Raw genomic sequence first — 16,497 nt, 5'->3', positions numbered from 1 at the left:
ATTTTAATCAGTTTCAGTAATTGTAATTTTGTTCATCTGGTTACAGTTCATTCTTTTTGTAATCTAAGAGTTTAATTTTACTTTTATTTTGTTGCAGATTTCTGTATAACCTTTGACTTTCTGTCTAAATGGAGTTATTTTCATATAAGCATGCATCAGATATTACAGGCAGCTTGGTGTTATTTGTCTGAAGCAATGCACCAAATGATCTCTGCCATAAATAAAGCCTTCAGGCATGTTTCCACACACATTGTAATGTCACATTTCTATCAATAATATGTGTTGTGTCCCTCAGCAGCTCATTACACACCAGAACTATCAAGTCTATGATGGCAAAAAAAACCACATGATGATTAAAAACGAAAGAGGTGTATATGTACAATGTTGAGGTTACAACTCATCTCATCTGTATTGTACTTTAAGGCTATTATTATTAAAATCTTAATGTCTTTAGTTTGTATCTCTGCTACAGAGAAGTCTTGGCGACTGTGTTAACAGAGTGAATTAACTTGAAACTGTTTTGCTGTTCATTAACACTATGATTCATGTTGAGTCAATGTAACGAGCCCCCCGGGACCTGCTAATGTCTCTGATAATGACATTTTTGAGGAAATGCTCTTTATTTTCAGACAGTAAAAACAGTCTTTTTTTTGCATTCGGTGACGATGATGATAATGATTGTTCTGTGCAGCATAAATTAAGTTACCAGTATTTGTGGGGTTATTTTAGTATTTTGTTTTAACAAAGCTTATGCTGATGACTGAATAATGTGCATATTTGCATGTTTTTGTTTGTTTTGAAATTTGTTTCTTTTACATGTAAATGTATGATTTTTTCTGCACTTAACAAATAAATGTTTTACCACTGCTGGGATTGCGTACTAACAATTAAAAATGTTTGACTATAGCTAATAAACCATATAAATGAGGAAAAAGACATTTGTTGGAAAATAATGCTGCACCTTTTTTATTTTGAAACAAGAGTTAGCCATATACATCAGCTATAATGTTTACCATGCTCACGTCTTAGTTTGTTGTCAGCATGCTAAAGGATGACCTTTTTTTTATGATGAAAGTAAAAGTACTTTAGTAGCAGCTTATAGTAGTAGAAGTACATCTATGTGATTAAATCATCTTACATATGGGTACATGTAAATCTATTGAATAATCATGTAGATGTTGTCCTCCACATTTATCTGATAGTCATACACGAGTAGAAAGCAAATTGTTTTACTTGAAGATCTTTGTTTACTACGGGAAATAGATCAATTCCTAAATCCAGCTTCTCTCTGTAGGTCTTGTTTGTATTGATCACATTCCATTGTATGGCTTTTTAATCCGCCTGCCTGTCTCTGCCAATCGACACATGCTTTCAGTGTGATTCACTTTGGTGGAGTGTTACCCTGACCTCTGTGAGAGTAACGTTAATATTCACCTGACACCTTTTAAGCCTTGTTAAAATCCTCTTTGTTTCCACTGTCCACTTCCAACCATGTGAACCAATTTCCCTGCATGAAGAATTCAATACAAAATATGTTATCGCTTTTATTGTGCTTCATGATCTTCATAAACAGTTTCATAGCTTGGGAGGGTTTGATGATATAAATAAAGCCTGCTTGATTAATTAAATGAGATTAGCCGTTGATTAAAAAGGGTTTGAAAGCATTTTAATGGGCTTGGTTTCAGTTGGATTACAGGGTGAGGAGCCTCAGGCATAATACCATAACTCACTGCGGCGGATGGATACGCTGTCACTCAAAACCCTTTCTCCTTTTCCTCCTGCTGCTGTAATGTGTGGGCATGATTCTCTGTCATCACGAACATGCTTGTGTCTTTGTGTGTCATCATTAATACACTCACCATCTCACTAGACGGCAGTAAAGCCGTCCTTTGCTTTCATCCCATGCACAGATATCATTCTAAATCATTCTCCCTCTAAATCATTTTCTTTCATGTTTTTCCTCTCTCTCTTGTACATCTTTCTCTTTTCAGCATTAGTGTTGAGTCAGGTGAAGGTCCCAGTGGAGCCATGTTGAGTCAGACAAAGGCATTGGCCCTGGAAGTCAGAAATACAGGATATAAAACTAAATCTACCCGATTTTATAAACTGTCCAACTGTTTCTATCAAGTTTAGGTGTTTTTTGTGTTTTCTGGACAAGATAATTCACCTGAAAGACTCCTTTAACAGCTTAAAACATTTGAAACGTAATGTATAATGTGTAACTTTTAAATTATCTCCTGATAATGTACATTTTAGTTTTAATGTTTATTGTTTCGTTTCCTGTTTCCTTTTACCCTTATTTTCTCTTGAATTCCATCTGCAAGGAACTGAGCTCCTCTCAATATAATAAAAAAAAAGGGAATACGTTTCCTGACCCTTACCCTAACCTTATGTATACACTTATATTTTTTTCAATACTATAATTTTTCCTTTGTATGTGCTTTTACCCGGTGCAATGTTTACAACCAAACCCCTGCCTCCTCTTGAGAAGTTGTTTTCTTTTAATAATTGCTGTCATGTTCCTCCAAACAGATATGTCTTTCTCCCCTTATGCTGCTTATGTAGGAGGGTCCCTACGTGATGCTGAAGAAGAACTGGGAGCTTTACGAAGGCAACGACCAGTTCGAGGGATACTGCGTGGATTTGGCTTCGGAAATCGCCAAACACATCGGAATCAAATACAAGATCCAGATCGTACCAGACGGGAAATACGGGGCCAGAGATCCGGAGACGAAGATATGGAACGGCATGGTTGGGGAGCTTGTGTATGGGGTAAGTTTGGATGGAAAACATTTGGACTTATATTGTATATACTCGTCTCTCACTCAAATGTCACTCTTTCATTATTCATCTAATGCCAGACTGCTTATATATAATTATATCAGGAGCTCTCAGATCCCGATAAGATGCCTTCAAATTCCTTATTTATGTATTTTAATTCAACTGAGCCTCAGTTTATTTATAGTGCACATCAACCAAAGAGTTCCTGGCAGACTTTACAGGACAATATTTATTGCAAACATTGTACACAACTTAAGAACCTCTCATGTCTCAGTACACACGCAGACAGAATTCCAAACCCACAGGGAAGAATGTCAGTGGACACCAATATTCTGACATTAACCCGATAACGACAAAAGTCTGAATATGATACTTATACAGCATTTCCTGATTACCTTAACCTGTGTTGTGCAATAGGAGTAGACTTGACGTTGGCTAATTATTAATAATCATGAAATAGGATTATTAAAATAATAAAAATTATCTATCAAAAATAATTAAATTATTAATTGAAGATGATCAGTAATCAAATAACAATAAAACCACTAATGAGAAAATAGGAATTATCAATTAGAAAGTACAAGCTGTCAATTAACAATGATAAGGTTATCAACCAAGAATAATGAAAATAATTAGTCTAAAACAATAAAATTATCAATTTAAGAATAATACTATCTATATTAATAATTGAAAAAGGGGGGGCACCACCCTGGTTTCCCAGGGACCAACGATGTCAAGCTATAATTATCAGTCTCATAATGATAAATGTCAAATTAATAATGTCAATATTTTAATATTAACGATTACTTAATAAACAGTGAAGGCTTCTAAGTTCGAGCACAGGCGATCATAATCCAGCTGCAATCACATACATATGCACAAATAATCACAGACTACAGATACTTTAATTACAAAAGTATTTATTAAAAAGGGGAAATAAAGTTATAATGTTATTCAATGATTTATCATTTTAACAAGCTCCAATATTTCAAAGGTAAACACAGCAGCAGCACTTATCACAATTCAGAAAATACATGGACAACCTGCGGTCTACCTATGTATGTCTGTCTCTATGTGTGTGTGTGTCTGTGTCAAAGTGTCTCTCTGTGTGTGTGTGTCTATGTGTGTGTGTGTGAAATAAAGTTAGTGTTATTTAATGATTCATCATCTTAACAAACTCCCATATTTCAAAGATAACAACAGCAGCTTATCACAATTTAGAACACGCATGTAACCTCTGGTCCATCTATGTGTCTCTGTGTGTGTGTGTGTCTGTCTGTGTCTATCAATGTGTGTGTGTGTGTGTGTGTGTGTGTGTGTGTGTGTGTGTGTGTGTGTGTGTGTGAGAGAGAAAAAGAAGGGGGTGGCGATGACGCGTAGTGACATCACATCTAAGATGGAGGCCGATCATGATTCGTGGAATCAAGGCCTAAAAACTCTCAAAATGGCGGATTGACTACAAAACAAGATGGCGGAGCCGTTATGAATTTAGAGCCAGGATGGGAGGAGAGAGAGAGCGGAGGCGTGGCAATAATAGACTCAAAATGGTGGGTTAACTTGCGTTATTCAAGATGGAGTCTATGTTAATGACACCATGTGGCCGGAGCGCACACTGGTGGTCGTCACATGAATTACACAAAGGAAATTTTAGACAAAGAGAATTCTTATCTCTGCTTGGCTTTGGGGGCCGAATGGTTTCCAGATGTGTTCAGCCTCTCTAAGCATAGATTTAACTATGTGACATGACCTGTATTATAAATACAGGTCAGAAGTGTGTATAGGTCGGTTTAGAAGGAGAGAGAGAGAGAGAGAGAGAGAGAGAGAGAGAGAGAGAGAGAAAACATGAGAAAAACATGTAAGGAGAGTCCAAAGAAGCTCTTAAAAATACGTCTGAGATGAGTTAACAGTGATTCACCCCTCAGCCCTCAAGCGAGCGTTGTGGGCCGAGGTTCTGATCGGTGAAATCACTGCAGACTCACACAGACGTTAACAGTGCGGGCGGAGGCGCTTCTCGCGGCCCTATTTACTGCAACACAAAACATTGCGATCCACCCGGAAACCGGAAGTAGCGGCTCGGAGTAGTGGCCGGCTAAAACAATGGAACACGGAAGTTCCATCAACAAAATACACTCAAGTATTAAATCAACACGCTACATATTAAAACTAACATCTGCCCAGACAACATAAGCCTCTTACTGTGACCGTGATTTCGTGGGTTGCATGCGACTTGGCGCGAATCCCCGGAGGTTCAGTGAATCGCTTGAAGTTTCTCAGACGGGCTCTCGTGAGCACCGCAGCTGGGCCGGAGCCGATCCGTTGTGCTCCGTGGCGAGATGAGGTTTCGTCTTCTTCTGCAGCAGCGGAGATCGTGCTGCCTCACAGGGACGTTCGGCTGCTTGTAGCCGTTGTAGATCGTGTGGAGAAAGAATAAAGTAAAGTCCGTGTGGATAAGGAAACAGTCTGAGATCGTCCAGCGAGCAATTTCCTGTTTTGATCTTTCCAAGTTAAAAACAGGAAAAGTCCTTTTCAAAATAAAAACGTCAACTAAGATAAAAGAATGAATTAATGAAATGAATTGAAATGAACAAAACAAATGTCTTATCGCCTCCATTAGTTACTGAGTCGTGTGGTTAGACCTCTTGAGGTCAGAAAACAACTTGAGCAGCGTGGAAAAGAAGACAAAAAGAGTCTCTTAAAAATACCGAGTTAACTAGTAGAACCCCGGAGGGGTTCTGTTGTCGCTTGGGCATCTGAGTGAAGAGAGGGAGAAGTCTGTGAGTTCAGCCCTTTTAAGTCATGTCTCAGGTGACTCCCCCCTGGGAGGAGGGGTCAGGGGTCAGTGTGGCCCTCCAGCCAATTGAGTTGTCAGGATTTGGCCCCCAGGGGCGGGCTTACCGTGGGGGACCAGGACGTGATCTTTTGCCACATGGAGATAAGGGTCCATGCTGGGTTTTTAAATGTAAGGGGTTACCCGAGCCTGGCCTAAGGTTTTACGACCCTTTGTTCTAAGTCGGATCACTGGGCCTTGCCCAACAGTCCCCCTTTGACCTGGGAAGTGGGTCGTTACCCAGTTTCCAGGGCACGCTAGGGTCGAGAGTCCAGTGATAATCCATGAGAGGTAATCCTTGAGTGGAGTTGAAGCATTGAAAGTTAGTTCATCATGAGGCATAAATGTCTTTGAGGCATGAGTCTAAACAGAGAGAGGTAATTGTCTGGGCAGACAGAGGCTAAACGACATATATTCTAAAACACGGCGCACATTTCAATTTCACATAATGCTTATCGGCAGTTATTGTTAACATACTGATGAATTTCGGTGAAGAGTGAAATGAAAGAAAAGTGGAAAAAGGAACAGAAGAAAATGTTTGAGTAGGTGCTGGTGTTTTGAGGTAAACATGTGTGTTATTCTGTCAAACCAAAACATTTAGAACGGCGAGTCACGTTCTGTTGTTCGCTAATCTGTGAATATATGGTAAATCCTATTTCTAGGTTTGCAAATCTACAGATATTGAAATTTTTCTGCCAAGACTGAATTGCCAACTGTACCCGTGAGGGCTGCACAACCGTAGTGGTAACGACTTCAAAATCCTCAACGAGGTCTAAGGAGTTCACTACCTGAACATACGTTATACAATTTACTGACAGAGGGTCTAAAGCATGCAGCTATTGATGGAGTGAGTGGTTTGAGCGGTCTTTGTTTTAAAATTGGGATTTCTTCCCCCCCCCTTTCAGGTGTGGAGGTGAGAGGGGGTTTCTGGCAGCGCCTCGGTCCTTCCCAGTCATTGAAGTCATCTTTAGGAGTGGAGAAGGAGGGCAACTGCTTCTAGTTTCGCCAACGGGGTTCAGTGTCTGGTCTCTTAGGGGAGCCTGGAGGAACACGTGGCACAATGTCTCTCATTGCTTCATCCACACATCTCCGTATTAATTCCTCTGTGCCAGGATGCATCCCATGTGTTGGATTTCGGTCACCATCACTATACTCCTGGTATTGATGAGGTTTCCTTTGGTTACAGCCCCTACTTCTCTGTGGAGAGGGATTCAGGTGCTGAGGTCGAAACTGTTTGTGGGGCTGGTTGAAATCCTCACCCCCTTGGTTTTGAGGGGCACCCTGTTGGAAGGGTCGTTGTTTCTGGTTCTCTTTGCTGGGGTTCATCCTGGCGTGGGGAAAGTTGTCATCTTCCAGCGCCGGGTCCACATTGAGTTGGACTTGAACTGCCAGAACCACGGTGTCGTCTTCGTTACACCCTCGGTTGTCTGGGTCGAAGCGATAAATGTCTTTTTCAAGGGGCTCTTGCCGCCGGTTGCGGATTTCCTCTCTTTGAGGGGGTGCTGAGTCATCAGTGTCTTTTGACTCGAATGTGCCACGGTACTCATCTTCGTGGCCACCATCTCTTGCACCGGGGTTGGCGGACCATCCAGGACGCGACCGTGAGTCATGGTGCGCCTCTGCCTGAGTGGCAGACTGGGAATCTCCTTCAGCCCTCCAGGACGGAGTCCTTCCGTCGTTGTGATGTGGATCAGCATGGCTCCGTGCAGGATGTGTTCCTTCTGGCTGGAGTTGATGCTGTGTGTCCGCTGGACAGGCATTTGATGTTGCCTCATAGCGGTCGCAGGTCACTGCACGTCTAGGGGTTGAGTCCTGCTCCCCCTTTGGTGTTGAGTGGGTCGGAGCGGTGGACTGCTGGGTGTGTCTGGCTCTCCAGAGCAAAGCTCCCTCTGCATGAGGGTTGTGGAGCTGTGTTCGCAGCTGTTCTCCCAGTGTCTCTGTTCCGCTGGCTCCACCGGGAATGACGTCAGCTCCTGGCCCTGTCATCAGGGATCTCAGCTGGAGGGGGGGGACAGCTCTGTTTGACTGTGCCCCCCTTTCTGCTGACCTTTGACCTGCGCATGCTCCTGCACCGCCTGGTCCTGTTCTTTGCGGGTCTCGATGATGTGCCGCAGGTGGGAGTTTTTTTTTTTTCTCCTGCTCCGCTCGACATGCTGCTTGCATGGCTATGAGCGCCTTCGCATGTTCTTGGGTCTGCAGCTCGGCTCTCTGCTGGTAGAGGAGTGTCAGTTGACCCAGAGCATGGGGTATTTTTGGATGCGGGCCAGTGGGGTTGATGAGTGCATGGACAGTTCTTGATCTTACGATCGCAGGTACTTATTTCATACTCACTCAACTCACTCACCGCATCATTAGAAAAAAATTACTCAGACTGGCTACAGTCTCTAATAGGACCTCTGGTCCTGAGGGAGCACTTGCCCCACGGTGTTACATGCTACTCATCTTCTGAGTGCGAAAAGGCACCTGGTGGACTGCTCACGCTTGCTTAGAAAAAGTGGGTAAAACACTTAATTAAAAAAACTACACAACAAGATGCACAGGTGAGCTTCACCCTGTGTCTATAAAGTGTCAATGAAGGATAGCTCGGTGGCTCAATCCTTAAGACCTAGTTGTTCAACAACTAGTCTTCTCAAAACTAGTCTCTCAAATCTAGTTTGTCTCCTTAAGATCAAAAAGCATGCAGAAAATCTCCTATAAAAATTACCAACTACTGAAACGCAGTCAGCAACCAACCAAAGTTACACAAAAGTCTGCTTAGCAAAGGGAATTAAGAATAAAGAAAATTCAAAGAGAAATTAGTTTCGAACCTATGTCTCTCTTCAAAAATTTAATCATAATTATTGTGCATTGAGATGACACAACCACTTATATGCTAGAAGCAACCAACCACGGATACACAAGGCACTAGTATACCTGCTTGGGACAGGTGCAAAGGGATTACAATAAAAATTTTCAAAGAGAAATAAATTCCTAGAATTATTTTTCTCTTTTCTTAAATTATTTATGATTCTTGTGCCTCGAGAACACAACCACCGATTGCAATCTGCAGCCAATTACGGATACACCAGGCACTGGTAAACCGGTTTGGTAAAAGTTCAAATGAATTAAAAATAAAACTTTGCAAAGAAGAATAAATTTCCAAAATTATTTTCTTCTTCAACAACGAATCATGATCAATACCAAATGAGAGAAAGCAAAAGTTTTGAAAAAATCAAATTTTCAAAAAATTTAAATTTTTCAAAAAAATTAAATTTCTGGAAAAAAAAAAAGAATCTGGATTATTGTACACAGTATTATGATACAGCTGGAGTTAGATCGCCTCACAGGGGGCACCATTTATGTTGTGCAATAGGAGTAGACTTGACGTTGGCTAATTATTAATAATCATGAAATAGGATTATTAAAATAATAAAAATTATCTATCAAAAATAATTAAATTATTAATTGAAGATGATCAGTAATCAAATAACAATAAAACCACTAATGAGAAAATAGGAATTATCAATTAGAAAGTACAAGCTGTCAATTAACAATGATAAGGTTATCAACCAAGAATAATGAAAATAATTAGTCTAAAACAATAAAATTATCAATTTAAGAATAATACTATCTATATTAATAATTGAAAAAGGGGGGGGCACCACCCTGGTTTCCCAGGGACCAACGATGTCAAGCTATAATTATCAGTCTCATAATGATAAATGTCAAATTAATAATGTCAATATTTTAATATTAACGATTACTTAATAAACAGTGAAGGCTTCTAAGTTCGAGCACAGGCGATCATAATCCAGCTGCAATCACATACATATGCACAAATAATCACAGACTACAGATACTTTAATTACAAAAGTATTTATTAAAAAGGGGAAATAAAGTTATAATGTTATTCAATGATTTATCATTTTAACAAGCTCCAATATTTCAAAGGTAAACACAGCAGCAGCACTTATCACAATTCAGAAAATACATGGACAACCTGCGGTCTACCTATGTATGTCTGTCTCTATGTGTGTGTGTGTCTGTGTCAAAGTGTCTCTCTGTGTGTGTGTGTCTATGTGTGTGTGTGTGAAATAAAGTTAGTGTTATTTAATGATTCATCATCTTAACAAACTCCCATATTTCAAAGATAACAACAGCAGCTTATCACAATTTAGAACACGCATGTAACCTCTGGTCCATCTATGTGTCTCTGTGTGTGTGTGTGTCTGTCTGTGTCTATCAATGTGTGTGTGTGTGTGTGTGTGTGTGTGTGTGTGTGTGTGTGTGTGTGAGAGAGAAAAAGAAGGGGGTGGCGATGACGCGTAGTGACATCACATCTAAGATGGAGGCCGATCATGATTCGTGGAATCAAGGCCTAAAAACTCTCAAAATGGCGGATTGACTACAAAACAAGATGGCGGAGCCGTTATGAATTTAGAGCCAGGATGGGAGGAGAGAGAGAGCGGAGGCGTGGCAATAATAGACTCAAAATGGTGGGTTAACTTGCGTTATTCAAGATGGAGTCTATGTTAATGACACCATGTGGCCGGAGCGCACACTGGTGGTCGTCACATGAATTACACAAAGGAAATTTTAGACAAAGAGAATTCTTATCTCTGCTTGGCTTTGGGGGCCGAATGGTTTCCAGATGTGTTCAGCCTCTCTAAGCATAGATTTAACTATGTGACATGACCTGTATTATAAATACAGGTCAGAAGTGTGTATAGGTCGGTTTAGAAGGAGAGAGAGAGAGAGAGAGAGAGAGAGAGAGAAAACATGAGAAAAACATGTAAGGAGAGTCCAAAGAAGCTCTTAAAAATACGTCTGAGATGAGTTAACAGTGATTCACCCCTCAGCCCTCAAGCGAGCGTTGTGGGCCGAGGTTCTGATCGGTGAAATCACTGCAGACTCACACAGACGTTAACAGTGCGGGCGGAGGCGCTTCTCGCGGCCCTATTTACTGCAACACAAAACATTGCGATCCACCCGGAAACCGGAAGTAGCGGCTCGGAGTAGTGGCCGGCTAAAACAATGGAACACGGAAGTTCCATCAACAAAATACACTCAAGTATTAAATCAACACGCTACATATTAAAACTAACATCTGCCCAGACAACATAAGCCTCTTACTGTGACCGTGATTTCGTGGGTTGCATGCGACTTGGCGCGAATCCCCGGAGGTTCAGTGAATCGCTTGAAGTTTCTCAGACGGGCTCTCGTGAGCACCGCAGCTGGGCCGGAGCCGATCCGTTGTGCTCCGTGGCGAGATGAGGTTTCGTCTTCTTCTGCAGCAGCGGAGATCGTGCTGCCTCACAGGGACGTTCGGCTGCTTGTAGCCGTTGTAGATCGTGTGGAGAAAGAATAAAGTAAAGTCCGTGTGGATAAGGAAACAGTCTGAGATCGTCCAGCGAGCAATTTCCTGTTTTGATCTTTCCAAGTTAAAAACAGGAAAAGTCCTTTTCAAAATAAAAACGTCAACTAAGATAAAAGAATGAATTAATGAAATGAATTGAAATGAACAAAACAAATGTCTTATCGCCTCCATTAGTTACTGAGTCGTGTGGTTAGACCTCTTGAGGTCAGAAAACAACTTGAGCAGCGTGGAAAAGAAGACAAAAAGAGTCTCTTAAAAATACCGAGTTAACTAGTAGAACCCCGGAGGGGTTCTGTTGTCGCTTGGGCATCTGAGTGAAGAGAGGGAGAAGTCTGTGAGTTCAGCCCTTTTAAGTCATGTCTCAGGTGACTCCCCCCTGGGAGGAGGGGTCAGGGGTCAGTGTGGCCCTCCAGCCAATTGAGTTGTCAGGATTTGGCCCCCAGGGGCGGGCTTACCGTGGGGGACCAGGACGTGATCTTTTGCCACATGGAGATAAGGGTCCATGCTGGGTTTTTAAATGTAAGGGGTTACCCGAGCCTGGCCTAAGGTTTTACGACCCTTTGTTCTAAGTCGGATCACTGGGCCTTGCCCAACACCTGAATAAGATCATACTTGGAATATAGTATTCTGACCTTAGTCGCATTATGCAGACACCTATTCGTATTACTCACAATATGCCTTTGGTTTAATTGTCTGACGTAATGTAGACATGAGCCAGACGATGCTCTTGTAACATAAAAACAGTAATATGAAAACACAACATTTAGCTTGAGGTTACAAATTAAGAAATTGAATAAAACAACAATAACTGAATTTATGTTATAAGTTGTCATTGAGCATTAATTAGTTGAATGTTCTTCAGCTCAGTTAAAAATGTGTTTCAATTATGTCTTATTTCCGTCCTTGTTGATTTGTTAAACCCAATTTGTTTCTAAATGTTGTTACCACCACACTTGAAAATGGATCAAATATGTAGTTAAATTAGCAGGCACATATGGCCAGTTGTGGACCAAGGGGTTGAGAGGGTTGTCCACTAAACAGAACGTCAGCAGTTCGATCCTCAGTTCCTGCATGGGCTAACCGTGAATGAATAATGTGTGACTGAAAAAGCACTGCCTATAGAAGAGTAGTTGTATGAATGTGTGCAATTAGGTGAATGCACTTTGTACTTAAAGCCCTTTGAGTGGCTGATAAGACTGAAAAGCTCCTCTGTAGTGTAAGAGAGGATAACTGGTTCAAATGACAAATCACTGTTATCGTCTCCTTTACAGAAGCGTCACACATTTCTGGGCAAAAATATCAGATATCAAAATATTGCACTTAGACCATAAACCTATCTGGAGCTCTGCGTCTCCTTAGTTCCCACGTCAGTCTCCTTCTGAATGGCTCTGTCTAGACGCCTACTCTTTATTTCTTAAGAATTTGGCGAGCTGGCTAATTAAGCCGCCGTTGACGCACCACGCACGTCCTGCAGATTTCACATCGCTGTCTCGATGAAATCTCTACCAACATGCAGAGGGCAGCGTCAGTCTGCGTTTAGCGGGAAGCTGAAAACGGAGACGCTGCTGTAGAACAGACCGAAGCGACAGAATCAATTAGCCATCAGAATGTGTGTAGTGAAAGGTGGCACAGCAGAACCGCTGCATTGACTAATCAGGTTTGATTTGTTCCAAACACCCGCAGCCCTTTGCAGCGACTCCTCTGTCACAGTCAGGAGATCTCTGCATGTTATCCTCTGCATCTCTTCACAGTCGCTTTTATGTATTTGTCCCTTTCTCTCTGTTTATCTTTGTGGCTTTCTTCTCCCTCGCTTTCAAGTTGAGTAACATTCGCCTCACGCTTTGCAACTCAAATTTATTTCATCTATTTCTTTTGTGGATTATGGATTATTTTCCTCTATATTTCTCTGTCCTCTCCTTCCCTTTTTATTTTCCTTATCTCTACTGATTTCCTTGTCATTGTTATGTTGTTTATCCTCCTTGCATCTTCACTTGTAGCGGAGGATGTTATTTGATATGCTGTTTGTGTACCCTCTTTTACCGATAACACTGCAGACGCTGTTTAGACACACTTAGCTACTCAGGAACAGATACTCAGTCTGCTGAATAAATAATGTTTTGGACTTGCAGATTTTTGCTAGTGTGTGCGCACACATGCAAATGCTGACTGATTGATATTCAGGCCGTGTCCTACTACGTATGAATTACTTCCCTGTCATTCTACTGGCTTTCACTGTTGCTTCGCTCTCTCTTTCAACGAGTCCAAATTTCAATAATCCCCCTCTTGTTCTCTCACCCCCATGCACCAATCCGCTTTCTTTGCCTCCCCTCTTTCTTCCCCTCTGTCGCTCCTGCTTTAAACTCCACTCATCCTATAGTGATCCTGTCTGCTATACCTGCCCTTTTGTGTTTCAATTTCCTCCTCAATCCTTTATCTTCCAAACCCAGACTCTCACCTTGTTCAGAAAAGAAGAGTTCACAGACAGTTCCCGCTCACCTGTTTTCGAGAAGTTGCTGCAAAATTAAGGCACTGAAAATAATGTGCATACTTTCTTCCCTTCTTGTCTTATGCAGAAAGCAGAAATCGCTGTGGCCCCGCTGACCATCACTCTGGTGAGAGAAGAAGTGATTGACTTCTCGAAGCCTTTCATGTCTCTGGGTATATCCATCATGATCAAGAAGCCCCAAAAGTCCAAACCGGGTGTTTTCTCCTTCCTGGACCCGCTGGCCTACGAGATCTGGATGTGCATAGTGTTCGCGTACATTGGAGTCAGTGTTGTGCTGTTTTTGGTGAGTGATCATTCAAAACCAGAAGTCCGAGGTCGAGCTGGGTTGAGGGATTGTGACATGTGGAAGAAGTTTGTTATTGAAAGCTTGTCTTTCCCTGGAATTCCAAAAGTGTTTTTCAAGTGCAGTGCTGGGAGGCGGAGCTAACACTATCCTTAACCACCAAATGTCCCCATAAATAGCGTGACGTTAAAACATCCCAAACAGTTGACTCTATGTAAGCACTGGCCCTGCAAGGTCCAAGACGGATTGAAACACTAAATGGCATTATTAGCAATATTCAACCCATTAATGTAAATGTATTTACACATTTAGTAATAAATGTGATTTTAAAACCAGTAGCTTATATATTTCCTCAAGGAGAAGTCATATAATATATGTTACAACTCAGAAAACACATTTTAATGTACAGTTTTCCTTTAACTTCCAGGGTAAACAATAATGCAGCGCCAGTGAACTACATCATTTGAACATTTCTTAGACTTTCTGGTGCAATAATAAACTAAGTGATGATAAATCTTGATCTAATAAAACAGATGTAGGAAATATTAAAACCTCCAATTATGCATTTAAAGCAGTTAACATCTTTCCAAGCATGGTGGCATTGTCTTGATCCCCCCAGCCGACAGAGAGTGTCGGTATATTCAAGATTCAAACATTACTTATCTACAGCAGTAACAAGAAATGTACCCTCTGTGGGTTTCTTTGCATTATTAAGCTTTTACGATTATTGCTAAGATAATGTTTCCCAGTGTTTATATATAGAGAGATTTGAATTTTCCTTCTACACACCTGCATTTGTCTTTTTTACTCTTATATACTTCCAAATGGTCGAAATCCTTTTATTTAAATTATGTTTTCCATCTCAGGTGAGTCGCTTCAGTCCATACGAATGGCATGCGGAGGAACCAGAGGAGGGTGCCACCGAGCAGGGCCCCACAGACCAGCCTCCCAACGAGTTCGGCATCTTCAACTCCCTGTGGTTCTCACTGGGAGCTTTCATGCAACAGGGCTGCGACATCTCACCACGGTGAGGGGAGGCAAATGGAGTGTGTGAGACGAACAGAGAGCATTTGTGAATGTGTGTCCGACAGACAGAATGAAAGTGTGTGAGTCAGTCGGCAGGATGTGTTCATAAGAGTGTGTGGGCTGGGAATAGCCTTTGTGAGTGTGTGTGCGTGTCTCTCTGTCTGCAGTTCTGTAGTATGAGGCTTTTGTGATTCAGACCGTTGACAATGTGAATCACCTCTTTTAGCACTTTGTTAGTTTTCACTGAACTGGGCTGATACTCCAACACACTGTGTTACAGAACATTAAGATGTCATGGAAATGCACACACACACACACCAAAAAAGTGATGGTGCACACCATTCAGCAGTCATGTCCGTATGGATGTGCAATGCTGGGAGACTTAGCAGTTTTCTATGTGTATATGAATTTTTAAAGCACCACAGAAGAGGCAGAGTCCAGCTGTATTTTTAGAATATTTAAAGAAATATGGCATTTTATTATTGATAAGCTGAGAATGCAGTTTAGTGAAATATTCATTGAAGTCATCCTCAGGACCTTGAGGGAGCAAATCTAAAGAGAGAAGGAGCAGTGAGGGAGAGCGTCAGACCAGACCACAGGAGAGAAAGAGTGATAGATGATGAGCTGAAGGAAGGAAAGGTGAAGTGTCATGTTGCAGCTGAATACCCCTCACCTCGCCCTCCCCTTCCAAACATGACAAATAACCTGTGGTAGCCTTCAGTTGTCATACAAACTCAAAAGGTGTTTAGTTTGTCCAGTCTGACCTACTGTAAAAAGAGGGTGGCCTCACTCCCTGTAAATACTAAGTAATTGAATATAAAAAAGGTCTATTCAAGGTTAAAGTAAACACTTCGTACAATTTAGATGAAACTCACTCGTGAAAACATCACTAAGGTTATTTATATTCAATTTCTGCCAGTAGATCCCGTTCATCCAGATCATACACACTGGACCTTTAAGGGAATGTCTTCAGTTTGACTTACGGATGAACTGATTTTTATTGATCAAGGCCATGACCTGACAAAAACACCTATTTGATTTTGTGAATGCAACATTTTTGGAACACCATGAGGAAATCTCTTCAAATAGGGCAAAAACATTCAGTTGGAGTCACGGATACAATTATAAGAATGTTGGGGTCAAAGGTCAAGTTCAGTCAGACCTTGCAAAATCATTTTTTTGCCTAGGGAAAGTAGTGTAACAACACCTCAAGAGAAGGTAGCACTTAAATGGCACTTACTTATAGCACTTTGTAGTTTTGCTTTTTTTTTGAAGAAATTGTACTTTCTTGACTCTTGTTGTTCTGGGTTTGAACCCTCAGGGTTGAATGCACTTATTGTAAGTCGCTTTGGATAAAAGCGTCAGCTAAATGAAATGTAATTCCTTTTCAACTTAAGCAGAAATGTTCACATCCATGTGATCATTTGCCTGTACATCATGCTTCAACGTGTGATCTCAGTATAAACAGAAGCTTCATACACCAAGAAAAGAACTAAACTTGTGCATCACCTGCCCACTCTCTTCCTCCCCCTGTTTCGCTCTTCTGCCTTTCTCTTTCGCTCCTTCGCTCTCCCTCTCTTCCTCTCTCCTCCCAACACCTGTCGTCTCCCACTCCTCCCCACTTTAGTGTGACTGACAGGCCAATTCGAGCCCCAACTCACAGAATGGGAGAACGCTCTCACCAGCTGCACACAGCCACACTCACGCCAACACACACA

The 16,497-nt window shown here is 41.5% G+C and overlaps 1 protein-coding gene across 2 annotated transcripts in view; it reads left to right on the top strand.

Annotated features, from left to right (window-relative positions):
* gria4a (glutamate receptor, ionotropic, AMPA 4a) overlaps positions 1–16,497 on the top strand; it is a 109,955-nt gene that overhangs the window by 68,300 nt on the left and 25,158 nt on the right. For both annotated transcript variants that reach the window (XM_061073764.1, XM_061073763.1), the window contains exons 11-13: positions 2,566–2,772; positions 13,538–13,753; positions 14,620–14,780. In XM_061073764.1, coding sequence (XP_060929747.1) covers positions 2,566–2,772; positions 13,538–13,753; positions 14,620–14,780 — 584 coding nt within the window. The remainder of the gene's footprint in view (positions 1–2,565; positions 2,773–13,537; positions 13,754–14,619; positions 14,781–16,497) is intronic.

The sequence above is a fragment of the Limanda limanda genome, chromosome 6, assembly GCF_963576545.1.
Source record: "Limanda limanda chromosome 6, fLimLim1.1, whole genome shotgun sequence".
Lineage (NCBI taxonomy): Eukaryota > Metazoa > Chordata > Actinopteri > Pleuronectiformes > Pleuronectidae > Limanda > Limanda limanda.
Note: the sequence above shows the minus strand (reverse complement) of the source record. Positions and strands in the feature narration are given on the sequence as shown.